The 22,360-nt window shown below is 34.3% G+C and overlaps 1 protein-coding gene across 3 annotated transcripts; it reads left to right on the plus strand.

The window, feature by feature from the left end:
* Nucleotides 1–981: 981 nt before the first annotated feature.
* Nucleotides 982–19,759, plus strand: LOC109812756 (histone-lysine N-methyltransferase ATXR3). 3 transcript variants are annotated; one of them, XM_020376794.3, is made up of 20 exons: nucleotides 986–1,263; nucleotides 1,463–3,808; nucleotides 3,955–4,011; nucleotides 5,646–6,803; nucleotides 8,234–8,607; nucleotides 8,691–9,239; nucleotides 9,331–9,431; nucleotides 9,991–11,032; nucleotides 11,176–11,247; nucleotides 12,518–12,628; nucleotides 12,710–12,810; nucleotides 14,008–14,107; nucleotides 14,201–14,296; nucleotides 16,931–17,098; nucleotides 17,223–17,348; nucleotides 17,532–17,585; nucleotides 17,883–18,130; nucleotides 18,223–18,331; nucleotides 18,441–18,743; nucleotides 19,340–19,759. In XM_020376794.3, the coding sequence occupies exons 2-20, from the start codon at nucleotides 1,585–1,587 to the stop codon at nucleotides 19,514–19,516; spliced, it is 7,170 nt and encodes a 2,389-aa protein (XP_020232383.2). In that variant the 5' UTR covers nucleotides 986–1,263; nucleotides 1,463–1,584; the 3' UTR covers nucleotides 19,517–19,759. The 3 variants fall into 3 exon arrangements, 2 of the variants coding, with proteins under 2 accessions (XP_020232383.2, XP_020232385.2); XM_020376796.3 differs by having other exon boundaries at nucleotides 8,237–8,607; XR_014428532.1 differs by lacking the exons at nucleotides 16,931–17,098; nucleotides 17,223–17,348; nucleotides 17,532–17,585; ... (2 more) ...; nucleotides 18,441–18,743; nucleotides 19,340–19,759 and having other exon boundaries at nucleotides 982–1,263; nucleotides 12,710–12,826.
* Nucleotides 19,760–22,360: the final 2,601 nt, after the last annotated feature.

The raw sequence follows: 22,360 nt of genomic DNA on the forward strand, positions 1-22,360 counted from the left end.
GATCCTTGTAAAAAATAGAATAAATTTTTACCCAATAATGTTTAACTCTATTTTTCAAAAAAAAAAACAAACACCAAATCATTATTATATTAAATCAACTAATAATAAAATAATATAAATACTAATATAATATATATTTTTTTTGAGAGAGCTAAAATAAGAACTTTCTTATCTTTAGAATTGGACCCACACTAATGGTGAAACGGGGAAAGTAGTATATACATGTTTTAGTTTTGAACTATGTTTTCATCAATATAATTGTTAAATATTAAAAAAATTGAAAAATTTCACCATCAGCAATAATGAGAAAACTTACTAAGAAACCATTGTTAAAATTGCTCTAATTAATTCTTTCTCTGTCTTCCTCAAGAAATACCGCCAGTTTAACACTGTGGGACAAAGAAATGATCTTTTTTTTTTTTTTAAAGTTGTAATTTAACTTTAAAATTCTTATTTGAAACATTAACTTTAAAGTATTTTTTAATTAAAGAAATTGGGTCAAACACAATCGAAATCTGATATAATAAACACTTGTAAAATAATTGATCAGTAATGAAAAAAAAATTAAATAATTGCCTAATTAAACGGCTAATTCAAACACAGTTTTAATTTTCTTCTTGGATTGTATTTTAATTTTAATTAGGAAAAAGATCTGACAAATTGAATTTCCCAGATTATTTTCAGAGGTTCTCCAAATACACGTTCTGGGTAGGTATAATTTGATTCATCATGATGGCAACAAAAGCTTTGTTTTTTCAAATAAACTCCTTAAAGCAGAAGCATTAAACTCGTCGTTGGTGGCACCAACTTAGCAAAGAGTCAACGAGTTTCCTCAAACAATAACATCGCACTCGCACACATCTACGAGTAAAAAGTCTCCGAGGGCATTTTAGTAATTACGACTCCAATAAATACACTTATTATTAAAAAACCCGAAAATTAAAGAATAAATAAATAAAAATTATACGAAGGTTTGGTTCGTTGAAGGCAACAAGAGAAGTTGCACAGCGCGAGAGAGAAAAACACGAAGATATATAATAGCGAAGAGAAGAAGCGCCAGATACAAAGTTTTTTTTTTTTCCTTTTTCTCTTTATATCGATTTGTCAAACAGAGTCTCTGAAAAACACGCGATTCTCTTTCTCTCGAAGCCGTACTTCTGTCTGCGCTTCTCGATCTTCGCTCGCTCAGCCTTTTTCTTCCTATTCGCATCGTCTGCGATTCTCTCTTCGATCCGCGCCTTTCATTTTCTCCTTCATTTCGCGGTAATTTTCTCTTCCTTGCTCTCCCGCGTTGCGCTTTTCCACTCTTCTCTTTCGATTATTTAACGCACGCGCGGAGCTTCGCTTGCGTGCGTTTTTGCCGTTCGCGAATGCGTCGGAGGTTGCTCGCGTTCCGATAAAACCCTACATTTGCTTTGGTTGTGACGTATTTGTTTTCCCTTCGTGGATTTTTGGGATTTAGGGTTTTGAATTGGAGCTTCGGGATTGCGGAGAGGCGAAGCGTGTGCAGCATGAGCATTGACAGCCCCGGCGGAGTGCAGGATTAGGGTTTCGTGGTTTTTTTTTCGAAGGTTGGGATTTTCCATGGGCGATGGAGGCGTGGCGTGTATGCCTTTGCAGCAGCAGCAGCATGTTATTGAGAGGTTGCCGAATGCGGCGGAGAAGTCGCTTTGCGGAGGCAAGAGTGGGAATGGGTTCAGTTCTGGATTGCTCAAGGTTGCTGGCAAGAGGAAGAAGAAAAAGGTAAAGGTGAAGAAGAAAGTGGCACCTGCTGTGAAGAAGGTGGTGAAGGGTGAATTGGCATCGGACAGTGTGAGCGGCGAGGGCGGGGAGGATGTTGAGAGTGGGGAAGTGTGTGGGGAAATGGAAGAGGGTGAACTGGGGACCTTGAAGTGGCCCGGGTGTGAGCTGGAGAATGGAGAGTTTGTGCCGGAGAAGCTGGCACTGCCTGCACGGAGAAGTGAAATTGAGAGTGGGGAGATTGTGAGTGAGAGATGGAAGAAAGGGGAGGCGGAGAGGGGGGAGTTTGTTTGTGGAAAATGGAGAAAGGAGGATGTGGAGAAAGGGGAGATAGTTGCTGAGAAGGGTAGGAAAGGAGAAACTGAGAAAGGGGAATATGGGTCATGGAGAGGTGGAGTTAAGGATGATATTGAGAAGGGAGAATTCATTCCAGATAGGTGGCATAGGGGAGACACGGGGAGGGATGATTATGGTTACCCTAGACCCCGAAGGTACCTGCCGGGTAGGGATAAAGGGTGGAAAAGTGAATGGGAACATGCACCACCTTCAGGAAGACATACAGGTGATGAGTATTTCAGGAAGAAGGAATTGAATAGAAATGGATGTCAGCATGCTAAAAGTGCTCCCAGGTGGGAGAGTGGGCAAGAAAGAAATATAAGGATCAGTTCAAAGATTGTGGACGAGGAGAAAAATGAACACAATAATAGTAGGACCCATTTGCGGGATTACACCTCTGGAAGTCGGTTGAAGAGGCATGGTAATGAATCAGAAAGCTGTGAGCGGAACTATGCAGATTATACTGGTTTAAAAAGTCGAAGGCTTACTGATGATAGCTCGCGCCATGCTTATTCAGAGCACTATTCTCGTCTCTCCATGGAAAGATCTTATAGAAATAGTTCTTCAAAATCATCAGCAGACAAGTATTCTTCTAGGCATTATGAGTCTTCTTTGCCTAACAGATCAGTTTATGACAAGCATGGACGCAGCCCTAGTCATTCTGAGCGATCCCCACATGATCGGGCCAGGTATTATGATTATAAGGATCGCACTCCTGTACGTCGTTCACCCTACAGCCGTGAGAAATCTCCATATAGCCGTGACAAATCTCCACATGGTCGGGAGAGATCCCCATATAATAGGAATTGGGATAGAAGTCGTCACCACGATCATAAAATAAGAAGTCCTACTCATGCTGAGTGGTCCCCACAAGATCGAGGTCGACATCATGATCGGAGGGACCATACTCCAAATTTAATGGAGAAATCCCCACATGATCAAACTAGGCCAAACATTCATCAAGAATTAAGCAGTAAATCCTTATCAAGTGATAAACATAACTCACAACATAGTTGTAAGGATCATGAAGATAACGAGGACATCCAAAAGGAGTCAAATCTTTCTGATATAGAATCTCAAGGTGAAAGAAATGTGCATAATGCCAGCAAGTCTATTGAGAAAGATGTCTGCAGTGAACCTGAAAAGGAACAACACTCCTGTAGTCCGATTGTAAGCAGCAAAGACTCTCCTTGCTTGGAGCCATCACCTGAGGAGCTACCTTCTATGGAAGAAGATATGGACATATGTGATACTCCACCACATGTCCCTTTGGTGGTGGATTCGTCATCAGGGAAATGGTTTTACCTTGATTATGATGGTGTAGAACATGGACCTTCTAAGTTATCTGACATCAAGGTCCTTGTTGGTGATGGTGTGCTAATGTCAGATCACTTTATTAAGCACATAGATAGTGACAGGTGGCTAACTGTTGAAAATGCAGTATCACCGTTAGCTGCTCAGAGTTTTCTATCAGTTGTGTCCGACACCACAACCCAGTTGGTAAACCCTCCAGAAGCTCCTGGTAATCTTTTGGCTGATACTGGAGATATTCTTCAATCCGGTCCTGAGAATTATCAGGGAATCCCTGCCCCTTTTCTGCAGCCAATGTTATGCTCTGAAGACAGTGGGATTGCATCTGACTTGTTGGAGGACCTCCACATTGATGAAAGGGTTGATGTTCTGTTAGACGGTTATGATGTTATTCCTGGAAAGGAGTTTGAGGCAATAAAAGGTTTTTTGTTCTGTGACTCCTGTCAATGATATCTATGTTGATTTCTTTTACCAAAAAACATAGATTTCTTACATCAATCTGTAATTTTTCTGTTATTTGCTGCAATATCTTATCTTTCTGAACTCATTTATTTTATCATCTTGCAGAAGCCTTGCAAATGAACTCTGAATACGCAAAATGGGAGGGATTGGGAGAGTATGAAGGTACTTAATTGCCTGACAGTTCTTGGCCATTTTTATTTAATTTTTTAATCAGTTTGAATAATTCAATGTTCATTTTGGTTGATATTTCTTCTTCTAGAAGGGTCATGTGGTGGTTGACAATTTATATTCAAGGAAATGGTCTTTTCTATGACTTATTTTTTTCTGTTTTAATTTTTTGTTTTCACTTTAATTTACAAAAATGTCACCTTGTTTTCTATTTGTTTCCCGTTTTCACTTTTTTGTTTGTTTTCTCTATTTCCTCTACAAACATGTGAAAATAAGGTGATACTTTTGTAATTAAAAGTGAAAACAGAATAAAATTTGGAAAAGAAAACATAAGTCATCAGGCCCTTAGGGGCTGTTTAGTTTATGAAAATGTTTTCTATTTTCATTTTGTTTTTATTTTCTGAAAATATTTTTTATTTTCAAATTTTAAGATTTAGAAAATATGTGGTTTGGTTTTTAGTTTTCTATTTTCAGAAAATGAAAATATTAAAAATATGTTTGGTTTAACTATTTTCACATGCATAATAAAATTGCTATGCTCCACTTCATCTGTTCCAAAACCTCCTCTATAACTGTCATAAGCATAGAGCCAAAATGCCAAATCTCATAAAATGGCATAGACGCATGCACAAGTGACCCACTGTTGCTCCAGGACATTTTGTCAAACTAGTTTCAATGAAAAACTGTAAAACAAGTTGCCATTAAAATTATGAAGCATGCCACCGATTTCATTTTTACTGAAAACAATGAAAATGATTTTATTTTTGTTTTCATATTTGGACTTATTATTGAAAATATTTTCAAAAGATGGAACAAACATATTTTTAATATTATTTTCTATTTTCAGCTAAAATGAAAATAGAAAATGGGCTAGCCAAACAGCCCCTTAGGTTCTTGTTAATTGATACGTGGTGAATATTGTGAAGTAGGTAGAGTTAATGAGTTTTCTTCTTTGTAATGAAAGCTTCTTGTAGTTTCTAATAATCTTCTGGTTTCACATTATGACACGACGATTTGATGTTGATAATAATTTGTAACTTGCATATATGCATCAAATAGATGGGCAACTGTTACTTGGAAATATTATCTATTCAAACCAATGCATGGGGAGTTGATTTCTATTATGAAATTGTTATTAAATGGCCTATATTGCACAATAGTGGTCATTTATAAAATACATAGTAGTTTATTAATAAGTCCAGTTTTGATACCATTATACTGTTGTACTGCTCGCCTGAATCTTCTATTTCTTTATGTTGAACAATTAATTTGCATTATGCTCACTCAGTCATGTATTATGGTTTAACATGTCATTGCAGCTTTACAAGTAATATCATGGTAGCATAAACGTTTGGAATTATGTACTCTTATAATTTGCAAGTACGTTGGGTGAATAACAAAATATTTTGACCTCAATAAAATTATGCATTTTGATATGAACTGATGAGATTTTAAGCAAAGTTGTGAGTTTTATGTCATGGTGAGCTTAAAGTGGTGATTTCATTTTCCTGTTATGCACCTAGAGGTGCACTGAAGTTTGCATTTTGGAGAAGTACAAAAAGCAAATTGGATATGCATGTAGTGGTGTGTGCTCCATGATAAGTATTTTGTTGTCTCTTTTTGTTCAGGGTTTCCTTTGCATGATACTTGCCTGAGGATAGAACATGATTCAAGAATTGATTCATCAACTGAATATGAGTCTCAGGTAAGTATACCCTCTGACAACAACAATGGATTTACACTTGGTGTTCCTGGTGATTGGTTTTCTTCTCAATGGTCATGCAAAGGTGGTGACTGGAAGAGGAATGACGATGCCCAAGATAGATATTGTAATAAAAAACTTGTCCTTAATGATGGGTTTTCATTATGTCAAATGCCCAAATCTGGATGTGAAGATCCTCGTTGGACTCAAAAAGATGACTTGTATTATCCTTCTCACAGTAGGAAGCTTGATCTTCCTCTTTGGGCTTTTTGTGCTGATGAGAGGGTTGACTGCAGTGCTGTGAGCAAACCAGTTCAAACTAAGATAGCTTCTATTAGAGGAGTGAAAGGAAATATTCTTTCAGTGGTAAGGATAAATGCTTGTGTAGCCAAGGACCAGGGATTATTGGTCTCAGAGTCACGTCAAAAGACCCGAGGCAAGGATAAATATCATTCAAGGTCAACTCGGCCTTTCTCTTCAACCAGTGACAGCAAGAGATCATCAACTGAAAAAGATTCTCATTCAAAAGCTTTTAATGATCAACGTTCTCAAGGCTCTTGTAGGAGCATGGATTTCATTAATATTCCTAAAGACCATCTTTCTACTGTTCATGACTTACAATTACATTTGGGCGATTGGTATTATCTTGATGGTTCTGGGCGTGAAAGAGGGCCTTCATCTTTTTCAGATCTACAATGTTTAGTAGACCAAGGAATTGTAAAAAAGTATAGCAGTGTGTTCAGGAAATGTGATAAACTCTGGGTCCCTGTTACCTCTTCTGCTGAAACATATGATGTCAGTCTAAGAATGCAGCAAGAAAGTGGTACAGTGTCTGGTGAATTTTCTGGACATCCATCAAAGCAGATTCATTGTGCTTCATATGGTGAACCTGACTCAAAGTCAAATTTGTTTAACAGCCTTCACCCTCAGTTTGTTGGTTATACTCGTGGGAAGCTACATGAATTAGTGATGAGATCATATAAGAGCCGGGAATTCACTGCTGTTATAAATGAGGTTTTAGATCCCTGGATCAATGCAAGACAGCCAAAGAAAGAAATTGAGAAACAGATATATTGGAAATCTGGTAACAATTCTGCCCCCTATTTTTAGTTATCCTGTTGTCTGTTTGCATTAGCTAAGATACTTGTACTGCTATGGATTGTATTGTTTTATACCTTGACTAATTGAAAGGTATATTGTTTGGATTATCCTCCCTCCCTTTTCCTCTCTGTGTTTATCCTTACCATATTTCTTCCAATCATTTTTATTCAAACTTATTTTTTGTATGCTTGGGTTGGGTGATACCCAAGTTTGTTTGGTGATATATATATATATATATATATATATATATATATTAACATTCGCTTCCAGCTACTATGCTCATACACAATGATATGTCCCCAATATTTGTGGTGTGGGACCTCCCTGCCCCTTTCCAAAATTTTCTTTCAAACATATCTGGCTCATCATGGTGAAACATTGTCGAGAGCTGGTATCGCTGAACTGCATGCCAAGCCGTGCAATACAGTAAAAAATCGAGTTGTGTCACTAAATGAAACAAATTGCTACTTCACTTTTTGTGTGCTCTTTAGGTGTTTGGTTATTATTTGGTATACTTTATGGGGTTATGTTGAGGAATTGGACTTTGCGCATGTTGGACATTGTATCCATATTATATTATAATAATATAATCATATACAGGGGTAATTGAACTAACCTTCCATGAGGTTCATGGTAATTATATTTATTCCTTTCTAGATTGAAAAATTAATTCTACATCCCTTTATATTTTTATTTTTAAGGGTACTATTTGTATGGTCCACATATAAAATTGGGGTGGTATATGCACTTTTTTTTAATTTATTTTAAATGATGGGTATAAATATGTAAGAATAAGATATAAAGCAAATTAGATAGGTGTAATTATTCAATCAAGAAGGGTGCAAGTAGCACTAAATTATAAATATTTATTGTTCAAAATCTAATTTTTATATTTGAATATTATATAATCTCTTGTACTGTGCCTTAATTTTTGAAATTTTATGTTCCCCATAACTGTACTTTGACTTTCTTGTTCTATTTTTACTAGCAGTTTTGAGTGTGATTGACCGAGTGTTTTGGATGATTGCTGTTCATTGCATCAGTATGCATGTTAATATGCTACAAATTCTCTTGTTGACATTGTGCATATATTGGTTTAATTTATGTATGTCACTCTAAGTGCTCTGCATATATCATTTGGCTTCTAAAATTCTTCGCCTGGCAAATGTGGGGCTAATTTATTTTGCTTTAGCCTTATTTACTGGTGTGACCTGAATAAGATTGTGAGTTTAGCTCATTGGTTAGTATTGTTTCCTTAGCTAATTTTTCTGCTTTCTTTTTCATTCACTTTTATGAAATTTATACTTTACATGTAGCTATCCCAGCATCCTAATAGTTTTCATTCAAGTGAACTACTTATAAATTTTATTGATTTATTGCTTGGTGTGTGTATGTGTGTTATATTTCTTTTAGAAGGTGATGGACATGCTTCCAAAAGAGCTCGGATGCTGGTTGATGACAGTGAAGAAGATAGTGATTTTGAAGATGGCAGCCTGACAATTGAGAAAAATGAATCCACTTTTGAAGCTCTATGTGGTGATGCTACTTTCTCTGGGGAAGGAAGTGGCATTACTGATTCCATGGTTGGAAGCTGGGGTTTATTGGAAGGTCGTTTATTGGCACGAGTATTCCACTGTTTGAGGTCTGATCTGAAGTCACTTGTCTTTGCATCAATGACTTGCAAGCATTGGAGAGCTACTGTAAGGTCTTACAAAGTGGTCTCAAGGCATGTTAATTTGTCATCGTTGGGTCATTCTTGCACTGATTCCATAATGTGGAACATTTTGGTAGGTTCAGTTTATATTTTACATAAAACATTGTAAAGAGTTTTTCCTTGGCTTTCTTAACTAATCAGATTATTTGCTTGCAGAATGCTTATGTAAAAGACAAGATTGAATCTATGGTTCTAATGGGTTGCACCAATGTTTCTGCTGGCATGCTTGAGAAAATTCTTCTTTCATTTCCTGGTTTAACTACAGTAGACATTAGAGGGTGCAGCCAGTTTGTAGAGCTGACTCCTAAATTTACCAATGTGAAATGGATCAAGAGCCGGGGTTCACGCTTAACCAAAATTGCAGAGGAGCCACATAAAATCAGAAGCCTTAAACAGATTGTTGATCAAACTTCATCTCTTTCCAAGGTCAGCAGTTTTTGTATTAGGGATGATTTTGGTGAGTTGTCAGATTATTTTGATAGTGTGGATAAGCGAGACACAAAGCAATTTTTCCGTCAAAATTTGTACAAGCGGTCAAAATTATATGATGCTAGAAAGTCCTCTTCCATTCTATCTAGAGATGCGCGTACAAGACGATGGTCAATTAAGAAATCTGAAAATGGTTACAAGATGATGGAGCAATTTCTTGCTTCAAGACTGAGGGAAATTATGAAGGCAAACTCCTGTGACTTTTTTATGCCTAAGGTACAGCAATTGGTTCTGCAATAAATTAGTAAGTAACTATGACAGATTTATTTTGTGATTCACATTTCATTTTTTTTTCCTTTGCTTGTAGGTTGCAGAAATTGAGGCTAAAATGAAAAATGGTTATTACAGTGGGCATGGGTTGAGCTATGTCAAGGAGGACATCAGTAGAATGTGTCGGGATGCAATAAAGTAAGTCTTATGATTTTTATCCCACTTTTCTTAACAGAAGTAGTCAAAGAGATGTTGGCCATTTTTATCTGATTCTATGGCTGTTATTTGGGTGTCTGTGTATGAAATCATAGGCTTATGCTGACAAGAAGACAAAAGACCCTATTATCTCTTAGTAGTTTGGAAAAAATTTTATCGTGTACTTTACATGGTCAAAGTTAACTTGTTCTATGAAATAGAGGTACCTAAACCTTATTCGTCTTCTTGTCATGGAAGTTCATATATGTGAAGTAGATGTACCTAAACCTTAATTGTCTTCTTGATTTCTTGTCATGGAAGTTCAAATATTTGATTATTAGCTGTTGTTTTGCAGTTATACTATTATTTCATCCATGATTTGTTTGTAGGGCTTACATTAATCTTGGTTATTTTGTGTCCTCATATTTTCATGAAAATTTTTAAGATTAAAAGTTGTTGCTGGATGCTTTTGCTTATGGATTTGTTCATTAAACACAGGTTTCTTAGTTTTCGCCCATCATTTATTTAAATCTTAATGTATTTATTTTTTTATTGATTACAGAGCAAAGAATCGAGGTGATGCTGGTGATATGAATCATGTTATCACATTATTTATTCAGCTTGCATCACGGTTGGAAGGTAATTCCAAGTATGTGAACGACAGAGATGCACTAATGAAGATGTGGGGAAAAGACCCACCATCAACTCTCTGTTCTACTTCCTCTAAGTACAAGAAGAATAGATTGGTATCTGAGAGGAAGCATAGGAATAATGAAACACTAGGTGGTTTGGATAATAATGGGGAATATGCTTCTGATAGAGAAATTAGGAGGCGTTTATACAAGTTGAATAAGAAATTTTTGGACTCAGAGAGTGAGACATCTGATGACTTTGATAGATCATCCGAAGATGGAAAGAGTGATAGCGATGCTGAAACTGCTGATACTGAAAGTGACCAAGATGTCCGTTCAGATAGTCGAATTGGGGAGTCAAGGGGAGATGGATGTTTCACACCTGATAATGGGTTAGATTTTATCACTGATGAGCGTGAATGGGGGGCTCGCATGACGAAAGCAAGCTTGGTTCCTCCTGTTACTCGGAAGTATGATGTCATTGATCAGTATATTATTGTAGCTGATGAGGAGGATGTGCAAAGGAAGATGCGGGTTTCATTACCAGATGACTATGCAGAGAAGCTGAGTGCGCAAAAGAATGGCATTGAGGAGTCTGACATGGAACTGCCTGAAGTCAAGGATTACAAACCTAGAAAACAGCTTGAAAATGAGGTCATTGAGCAAGAAGTTTATGGAATTGATCCCTATACGCACAATCTTTTACTTGATTCTATGCCAGAGGAGTTGGATTGGTCTCTACAAGAGAAGCATTTGTTTATTGAAGACAAGATCCTTCGGATGTTGAATAAGCAAGTTAGGTATTTAACTGGAACTGGAAACACTCCAATGAGCTACCCTTTGCAGCCTGTTATTGAGGAAATTGAAAGGTATGCAGAGGAGCACTGTGATGCGAGAACAGTGAGAATGTGTCAAGGTATCTTAAAAGCCATAGAAGGTCGTCTGGATGATAAATATGTAGCTTACAGAAAGGTATATGATCTTTTGACTCATACAAAAATTTAATAGTTATCTTCCAATGGTTCTCTAGATTCTAGGGGTTCTCAAGTTTGTAGCCTTCTTTGAACTATTATGTTTCCTTGTTCTTTAACTGTCTAATAGTCTGGATCATGCAGGGGCTTGGTGTTGTTTGCGACAAGGCAGAAGGCTTTGGTGAAGATGATTTTGTTGTGGAGTTTCTAGGGGAGGTATGGATTTATATATATAATAATTTTAATTATTATAAAAATATACAATTATATAATATCTATACTAATTTGTACTAATATATAAAGGAGATATTCTTTTTAGTAACTACTTTGGTCTCCACATTTTGTTGAGTATTTTACCCTTCTGTTTTAAAAAAATAAAAAAAAAAATATTTTAATCAAATTCAAGAACTTGAAACTAATGGACTAATTATAATATCTGTTAGACCAATATACTTTTATTACTTAATTTTTATTTTTATTTTATCTTTTCGTGCCTCGACCTCACTAGTTTTATAATGAAGACTAAAAATATTGGCATTAAAAATATAAAAAAAAACTATATCTTCATGATATTTTCCCAATGCAGCTTTGTTTATGAATGTACAAGCTTTATATGCTTACTTAGCAGGTTTTTTGTATACTAATATTATAATTTGGGCTTAGGACCTAACTCAACTCTGGCATGTAAAATGAGAATTGCCCAAGCCTTACAAGGATTACATTGGTCATATCCTTAGTCAATGTGAGATCTCAATACTCCCCTCACACCCAAGATTAGACATTTAGAGTGTTGACAAATGCGGGTGACCCAATAACATAACACTCCTCAAGCTTAGGAATAGACATCTAGAGTGTACACATACATTTGGCCCAAAAATGGATCTAGGATAGATTTCGATACAATCTTATAATTTAGGCTTAGGATTTAATTCAACTCTAAAAAACTTGCTTGTAAGGATTATATTGACCATATCTCTAGCAATGTGGATCTCAACAAATGTCAAAGATCTAGAAAATAATGTATCTATTAGATTGTGGATAATTGTGTGCTTGTGATGTTCTATGTTTCCCATCATGATCAAACTATATATGATTGATTCTCTGCAAACCTAGGTCATGCATTTTAACATATTAGGAGGGTATGAGGTGCAGATGCTTAGTTTTTGGTGTTTTCCTGTAACATTGTGGCCTTAAATATTGTTCTAATTTTCCTCGTGTCATTTTATTTATCATTTCCTCCTCAAGGATCTAGAATATTTCTGGATTTGCTAGCTTAAGTTTCACCACAAAAAATATTAGAATGTCTCAAGGACAATGTATGCTTATACATGAGGTGTTTATTCTTTTAAATTGACATGTTGTCATAGTTCAGTGCATCTTCTTTGTATAAGACTATCTTGTTTAGAAACCTAGTCTGCTCTCTGGAATCACATGCCTGTATGATTTTGTGATAACTAGGCATTGCTAATGACATTATTTTTATTAGGTGTATCCTGTGTGGAAGTGGTTTGAGAAACAGGATGGGATTCGATCTCTGCAGAAAAATAGTAATGATCCAGCGCCAGAATTCTATAACATCTACCTGGAAAGGCCAAAGGTGCCTATTTGTTATTTCAAGTTATGGATTTGCACATCTTTCAGGTTTCTGTACTAATGTAATCTTCAATTTACATGACAGGGTGATGCTGATGGGTATGACTTGGTTGTTGTTGATGCCATGCATAAGGCTAACTATGCCAGTCGGATATGTCATTCATGCCGACCTAATTGTGAAGCAAAGTCAGTTTGGTCTTCTGTAATTTTTCCTAATCTGTGTGCTGACTTGTTAAACCCTGATGCTTGTTCTGGTCTTTCAAAGCAAGTTTTCTTTGCTATTTTAGTGCACCACATGGATTTTTGGGGAACTACATATTCTTCAAAAGATTGTGTGCACTCATTTACCAACTGCAGTCAAGATAGTTTTGTTGTACTTGTTAAATCATTTTTTCTTCTTCCATTTACATAATGTGCATATGAGCAATGAAGAATGACATTATAAAATAATTGAGTTCTGCAATCATGTTAGTGTGGCTTCCTTAAAAAATATAGTACTTGTTCAACGGTGATATCTGATGACCAAATAATTGTTTTTTTGACATTTCAAAATCAATTTAAATGTATTTTTTATTTGGACAATTCTATTTTCAAGATTTTCAAAATTTGTTAAGGCTATTATTAGGATAATTTAATGAATATTGAGCATTTAAATGCCCAATTCTTCAAACATGATTATTGGTGTTGGATCCACTTTTAAATTGAAAAAAAAAATTGCATTCATAACATTATCTTATTAAGGTTAAAGGATTAATAGCTTGTGTTTATTCATTCAAGGTCATCTGATTATGGAAATTCAGATGTAAATAAGGCAACTAATAACATTTATGACCAAATGACCATATTTTCTTCTTTAAATTGATAAAAAAATCATAGGTTGCTTTTTAGGTAACATTTTTGTATATCGTTGGTAGTTTGCATGGGTATGGATAATCGACATGGTATGATTACATTAAGGTATCTTGAATATAAACATCTAAAACTATATTTTGTATATATTAGGATATATGCTATATAATTAATGACATCAGAGGGTATAGCAGAGTTTTAGAATTGTTCTAGCTACTTACTGTTGTAGTGAAAAATCCGTTTCAAATTTGTGCTCAACTAAAAAAATTTGTTTAAACCACTTTCTTTCCTAAATTGTTCCTCAAAATCCTCCAACCCCTCCTCACCTATCACATGTCTTATTGCCATTTGCATAACTGTCACAGATTTAGACAGTGAATCTGATATTTAATTAACTGACAAATTCATATAATTTTTCTTTGATTTGATCCTTAAGAATGCCTCTTATATTCATTAGTTGATGGTATTTTACATTTTTAATTAATATATGTTTTATCCCTAATTAACCATTGCATTTTTCAATTGTGTTTCCAGAGTTACTGCTGTTGATGGTCGTTATCAAATTGGTATTTATAGTGTTCGTAAAATTCAACATGGTGAGGAGATCACTTTTGATTATAATTCTGTTACAGAGGTGTGTCATGTCAACCTTCACTTTCCAACCAACAGAACAATATATATCTGCTTTATAACTTTATCTAATAAATACCTGTTCATCTCATTGTAGAGCAAGGAGGAATATGAAGCTTCAGTTTGCTTGTGTGGTAGCCAAGTTTGCCGTGGGAGCTATCTAAATCTGACTGGCGAAGGAGCTTTTGAAAAGGTTTGGACTTGGCAAATCTTTAACTTTTAGTTCCTAATAATAATATATAATTATAAAGAGAAAATAGAGCAAGCATGTGTCAAAATAGAGTTCGCATTGGTTTGGACACTCATCAGACACCACTACACAGTTCTTTTCACGTTCTTTGTTTTGTGTGTGTATTTGTGTTATATGACAAGTGATATACTACTATAGTTAGATAAGTTGAAGCCTAGAAAGTAGAGATATATACACAGCCAAGGTTATTATAATTGGGATTTTACCTTAAATCTAGTAGCAAGGAGATAAAAAATCACGAATCTTAAGTCGTAAATTGAATTATGGGATTTTAAAAATTCATAATACATTTTCATAATTCATATTCCATACATTATTTTCATCATTCATAACCCTTAAAGTAATAAAAGAAAACCTAAACACCAAAAGCAAATATTAATACTCAAATCCTAGAATCTAGTTGTGGCTGTGTGGGTTCAGACAAGAAGAGCATAAGAATTAAGGAGAGGTTAGGTTCTAACAAACAACAGGAAAAGCCAAAAAGTGAAAAAACTAGAGCTGTCTAGATGGGCTGCTCGACCCAACTTTTATTCGGGCAATTTTTTGTTGCCGTGTCTGGCCTGGTCCACTGGTTTGCAAGGTTGGGCCAAATTGGCCCATCCGCTTGACTATTTTTATATGGCCCATGTTTTTTCTGGCTTGTGGGGTCAGATTGATCCAATTTTCTATTATATGCATTTTAAAAGAAAAAAAAATACTGGGCCAAATAGGCCTGGTACTTTTTGGGCCTAAAATTTCATTGGCTCAGCCCGGCCCATTAGATCAGATCAATTTTGACACCTCTAGAATAAACCCAAGCCTGCATGGCAAATGGAGGTTCGAATAAAAGGATGCATGGAGGAAGAATGACGACTTAGATGGAGGAAGAACGTCAATGGCTCAGCCTCAAGCAGAGGAAGAATGGGGAAAGAAGAACGCCTGGAGAATAAAGGAAGAACTGCAAAGGAGAATGAAGATGAATAATGATTAGAGTTCACAACTTACCAAATTTTAGAAGAGAATGCTGCGTATAGTGTTGGGGTTGAATCTAGACAGAAAATAAAAAACAGGTCAGCAAACAATGGATTGGGTCAAATGTCCAAACAATTTGCTGGTGTAATCATTAAGTTATATGATTTTTGCAATTTTGGGATTTGAATTGTGATTTTACACGATTTTTTGTATCTCATCTTCAATTATAACTACGAATTGAATTGTTGAAAGGGATTGCAATTGTAAAATCAGGGATTTTACAATAACAATTTTAACTACCATGATCACGGTTGAGCACTGTATTAAGTCCCATCACACTGCAACAGTGGGTGGTGCTGGTGCATTTGCTATCCCTGTGTCAGCGATCATTGTCACAGCAGATTTGAGTCATGGCCATTTTCAGTGTCAACAGTGGGCAAAGTGGTCACTTTCCAAAGAGGCATCAAGTTTTCAGTTTTTTGGCGAGGCTGTAACTTCTGATGAGACAACCTAGAGTCTAGGTCGAGACATTTTTGATTTTTTGAAAGAAGATGGTGGATTGTAGGAGGCAACAGCAGCAGTGAGAAAGAGGCTAGGAATGTTTTTCTGAAAGTAGATAGTGGATTAGGAGGTGGCAAATGATGGGAGAAAGACTATGGTTTCTATTGGTTTTTGGGTAAGAGTGGGGTATTGGGCTTGAACCCTAAATTGGGTGGCTCCTTTCCAAACAGTCCAACAATTGGGGAGTTTTTTTTTCCCTCCTTTTTTTAATTTATAATTAATCACATACTATTATAAAACTATATAGTACACTGTAATATTGAAAAAGTATTGATACATAATTATTTATTATATAATGTTATATGATATGGACAAATATATAACATAAGTAATATATAAATATGTAAACAGAATATATATAAATAAAAAAGTAAAAAGTTAAGTAAAATTAATATAATAATCAGAAATATAAATATAATAATAAGAAGAAAGAATATAAAGTATTTTTTGACTAATAAACATATTGTTATGTATGTGAGTGTGTGTATTGGCAATGGCAATATGGCATTTTGGGGGTGGCTTCTCTGTGCCACTATCCGCTATTGAATATTGATTACTATGCGGCAGACACAAGGACATAATGCATTTTTAAAGATATAGGATATAGCATGGCTAGGATACATTATATGAAAAAGTAAAATGAATATTTTATAATATTATAATCAAATATCGATCAATAGAACAACATATCCTGAAACGTGAACATACAAATCCTTGACATAAAGTTGTAAATTTATCTTTAACATATAATTATTAAATTACCATTATTTATCCTATTTTGCTGATCCATTACCGTTTTTCAATAATTATATATTTGCTTCCATTTAGGCATTTGATTGTTCGTTAACTGTTTGTACTGGTGCTCTAAATTTATTTTTAAAATTAGCCATATCTCTAATCCATCGTTGTGTGGTATTGGTTTCCTTTGTCATACTTTGTGATTCTTTGGGGAAAATGCCAGTAGTCTTCAGTGAGTTAACTAGACATGAAACCATAGAATGAGGATTGTTGTAACAGGTGGAATAGTTGTTGTCTTATTTACTATTATTTTGTCTGTCCTGTCAGGTACTGAAGGAGTGGCATGGAATTCTTGATCGTTATTATTTGATGCTAGAAGCTTGTGAATTAAACTGTGTATCTGAAGAGGACTATAATGACTTGGGAAGAGCTGGTTTAGGCAGTTGTTTGCTTGGAGGCCTGCCAGATTGGCTTGTTGCCTATGCAGCTCGCCTTGTACGTGCCTTGTTTCTTTTGTCTTGTCTTTTTTATTTTTATTTTTAAAGTTTTTGCTGTTATTTAATTACCTTGTTATTTTAGTTTCTGACTTGTAATTTATTTTATTTTTGATCTTGTGAAGGTGAGATTTATCAATTTTGAAAGAACGAAACTTCCTGAGGAAATTTTAAAGCACAATCTTGAAGAGAAAAGAAAATATTTTTCAGATATCTGTCTTGAAGTTGAAAGGAGTGATGCAGAGGTTCAGGTGTGCTTTCTGTTTTTCTTCCTATGCTTTATTATTGTAAGACAGCTAGTTTAAATAGCTTTTAATTCTTTCCGAGTGATGTAGAGGTTCAGGTGTGCTTTCTTTTTTTCTTCCTATGCTTCATTATCAAAAGACGACCAATTTAATTAGCTTCTATTTTTTTCTCTTTCTGTTATGATTCAGGCTGAAGGTGTATACAATCAGAGGCTTCAAAATCTTGCTGTCACTCTTGATAAGGTGATTCATTTTTATGAATATTTGCATTTAGAATTTTATTGTAAAAGAGAAATGCCAAAGGTCAACTTTTTGGTATAGATCATTGTTCACTAGAATCACTGGATCAATTCTTTTTAATATTGGAAGCTGCTTGGCTTAGTAGTTCATAGATTGTCAAGAATTTTGGATCTCATATTTCAAGCACTTCACAGTTACACTCTACAATGTAACGGGAAGTGGATCGTGTTGGTATCAATGTAGTAAATTTTTGTTTTCTTCTGTTTGAAGCAAAAGTTAAATCTTTTAGTGGTTTTACAGGTAAGGTATGTTATGAGATGTATTTTTGGCGATCCACTGAAAGCTCCACCTCCTCTTGAGAAGCTCAGTCCTGAAGCAGTTGTTTCCTTCCTCTGGAAAGGAGAGGATTCATTTGTTGAAGAGCTTCTTCAGTGCCTGGCCACTCATGTTGAAGAGTCTACTTTGAATGATCTCAAGTCCAAAATTAATGCTCGTGATCATTCAAGCCCTGGAGATATTCAAAAGGAGGTTCAAAAATCTCTTTTGTGGTAAGTGCTCATGCTTCTAGTTTGTTTTATGTAAATTTTATCCTGTTAGAACTTGCAATCTTTACATTATGTTTCTTTCCCCCTTTCTAAAGGTTGAGAGACGAGGTTCGAAATCTTCCTTGTACATACAAAAGTCGGCATGATGCTGCTGCTGACTTAATTCATATTTATGCTTATACCAAGTACTTCTTTAGAATAAGGGTATGTTCTACTGTGAATGCCTATAAACTTTTATATGGTTGAAAACTTTTCTTCTCTCTTCCTGTCATTTTTAATTTATATTTACCATTAATTATTTTTTTTCATGTAGGATTATCAAACTATTACTTCACCACCTGTCTATATTAGTCCACTTGACTTAGGTCCTAAGTATGCTGACAAATTGGGAGCAGAGTTTCAGGAGTATCGAAAGATATATGGTGAAAATTATTGTTTAGGGCAACTGATTTTTTGGCATAATCAGAGTAATGCAGAGCCAGATTGTACTCTGGCTAGAGTAAGCAGGGGTTGCTTGTCATTACCAGACATCAGTTCCTTTTATGCCAAAGCTCAGAAGCCTTCAAGGCATCGTGTTTATGGTCCAAGGACTGTGAGATCTATGCTGTCAAGAATGGTTAGTTATTTTGTATTTGTGTTCTCATTTCTAACCTTTTTGGGGGGGGTGGGACATGACAATTAGGAAATATTTATCTGTGGAAGATATTATATTTCTGTTGAATAACATGTTTTACATATGTTAATGTTTGTAGATGAGAGCGAACTTTAAAAACTGGGAAAGTGTATTATTGAATCATTCTGAACTGTACAGGGGAGGTATATCTGTGTGTGTATGTATATATATGTAGAGGACACTACATGTAGATGGGTCTAACCAACTGTAACTGAAATACAAGACAGGTGTAACTGACTAAAGGATACTGTAGCTACTCTAACAAGTGATTAGTTAGCTGATATATTCATTAATTCTCTTCAAGGTTCTAGGGGTGAATATATTTGTAACAAGATTGGCACATAGGACATATATGCTCTAGCTTGAGGTAGTGTTGAATAACATATTTTACACATGTTTATAATTGTAGATGTCAGTTACTGTAAATTAGCGATTTGGTTGATTCCCTTTTTATTTATGCTTATACAGTAATTACTCATTATAAATAACATACATATGTGTGCCCTAGTGGTGATTAATTAGCTTGTTTGTTTATTCAGGAGAAGCAGCCCCAGAGACCTTGGCCCAAAGATCGGATATGGTCATTCAAAAGTTGTCCGAAATTTTTTGGCAGTCCAATGTTAGACTCTGTAATTAAGAACTCTCCACTTGACAGGGAGATGGTTCAGTGGTTGAAGCACAGACCTGCGATATTCCAGGCCATGTGGGACCAATGAATTTTTGCGTGAAACCCTTGTTAGAGATTAGGGAGTGCTTCATCATTCAGAAGTCAGAACTGCCTGCCTCTTTTAGCGTGGGGAGTCTAATTATTAATCCATCATAATTTCTTCTTTCGCTTTCTCCTTCATTCTTCTGTACAGTTTTCTTTACCTTTGATTTGTAACTCATTTCGTTGTAGGGCATTATTTTACTCTTTCTAATGTGAAATGAAATTAAGAAAAAAAAAAGGTTTAATTCAAGGCATTGCTGTCTTCTCCTCTTGTCTGTTAATTGACTTGAGTCAATCCTATGTTGAAATGTGGAGTTCTTAATGTTTCTTTTGCGTTGTCCTCAGCTTTTGAACATGAGTGGTAAAAGTATGACCACAAAAGTCGACCATGTTTAGTAAGTGATTCTAATGTATGAATTACTTGACGGGGGGAATGTGATCTTTCAAGGATCTTAGAGATATGAAATAAATAATTAACCCCATATTTGGAAGACTGCACACTAGTGTATAAAACGGGTTTTGTGAAGTTTATGCACCTACAGTCAAAAGAGACGAATTCGTGAGGATGGGATCATTTTAGCAGTGGAAAGTCTCTGGTGAACTGTGAAGCGAGTATTTAATGTTCCTTTTAACTCGTAAGACTGATGAGATGCTTGAGTTTGTAGGACGGTATACATTTGGAATGGGTATTCAAGTTCTCACAAATTTTAGAATTTTGCTAAGATTAATTACTTTGAAAGACTATTGCAGACGAATGCAATTAGTGCCAACTTATATGAGAAAATAATTTATGTATTGAAAATGTATTTTTTTTATGTTATCTAATTAAAATTTGTTATGTATAGTAAATTTATTTTTATAAAAATTACTTAAATGTTACGATATTTATGATTGTTTAGTGCGTGTTTGGTTTTGATTTATAAACGTAATTTTTCTTTCTCTCTCCACGTTTACAAGCAAATTTACGTGGAAGCTTCAATTTATTGCTTGCTTCCTATAAACGTGAATTTTCACGTCCAAAAGCTGAAGCAAACACACGCTTAATAGTGTATAGTTATTAAACTCGACTTATATTTGTTTTTCCTTTTTGGTCTGCTTTGTGTTCCTAGTTACCGATTGTGTATCTTAAGATTAGTGTTGTGGTTATAGTACAAAATACAACTGAGTTTGAAATGTACCGCGTGTTTGAATTCGCGTCAATAATTCACGTATCGACGAATTTGACGCGGAAGCAAGATATAATAGTTTCTTATTTTCACGTTTTGTACGCACGTCGAGTTCACTAGACGTCAATCCAAACACGTGCATATTTGTTAGGAAAAAATAATTATACATTTTGCTAGAGTATCATTTGTAGGGATTGTGTTGAGATAATGGATGATTGTCGTATATTGCATTTTGACCTTTATTTGATATTATAATTGTACATTTTGTACTTTTAAGAAACTTTGTTAACCCTTGGAAATTAGTTATTTTTTGCAATTTTTGGATTATTCTTTTGTTTATTTTATTTTGATGAAACTTGTCAAGATTGTGTTGAGATAATGAATGATTGTCGTATATTGCGTTTTGACCTTTATTTGATAATATAATTGTATTTTTTACTTTTAATAAACTTTTTTAGTCCTCGGAAATAGCTTTTTTATTACAATTATTTAGTTTTGATTTTGGTTCTTTTAAATTTTTATTTATTTTTTATTCTGCTAAATTTTGAAACATTATTTTAATTCTTAATAATTAAATTTTGATTTATTCTTATAAAATAATTTTTCTTTGTTTTTAATCCATTTAAGATTTAAAATCATTTTTATTTTATTTTTAATAGTCATTTTAATATAGATAAATAATAATTATTTTAAAAGATCTCATTACAAGAAATGTTACACAAAATTTTTATTATAGATATAATATATGTAGATATAAATTTATTTAATATATAACTACACATGATTTTAATGTTGATTTTGAATGAGATGTAACATGTATCGTATGTCACTATAGTCTTTTTCTACACTTTTTAACAATATACTAACATATGTTATATCCATAATATAAGTAAAAGTAGTTTCTAATAACAAATATTGTGTTATTATAAAGTGTGTTTATATGACATTTTTTTGTAGTGTCTACAAGAAATTTTAGAAGTGTCAAACATCAAAATGACATCACTAATAGTTGTGGAAACACCTAAAATGATCACATAATCTTTTAATAAATAATAAATAGTTAAAAATGATCACATAAAAATAAGGATTAAAAATAATAATTTCAATTTTAAAGGGATAAAAAAGTAAAGAAAATTTTTTACAAGAACCAAAATCAAAATTAGTTAGTTTTGTGGAGAATAAAAATATATTTAAGTCAACTTATAAACTTTAAGTTAAAAAATAAAAATTTATAAACTAACTAATTGAATTAATTGAAAATGTTTAATGAAATTAGCTCATTAGTTAGCTAGGCTCGAGGTTTCACTCATGTTAGGTGTCAATCATCTTGCCTATATGTGGTTCACTTGATTAACGAGACTATATTGACTAATCATAGGTATCATCATAGTAGTCCCAAACCACAAGGGCAAACACAAGGTAAGCTAGTGATACAAAATTATTTTTGTACAAGAACATGCAACATAAACAAAATAAGATAAACATCATTTATTAAATCGTATCATGTCTCATCATACAACTTAAGGCACTCAAACAATGTGTATAACTAGGTAACTTCATTATAGATACAATACAACATAAAGTCATTAGACAACATCACACTCACAACTTTCATCCAATAACAACTTCTACATCTTTACACTTTCAATTTAACCACTTTTAGTATGCACGTATACACATCATTA

Source organism: Cajanus cajan, chromosome 8 (genome assembly GCF_000230855.2).
Source record: "Cajanus cajan strain Asha chromosome 8, NIPB_CcT2T_4, whole genome shotgun sequence".
Classification (NCBI taxonomy): Eukaryota; Viridiplantae; Streptophyta; class Magnoliopsida; order Fabales; family Fabaceae; genus Cajanus; species Cajanus cajan.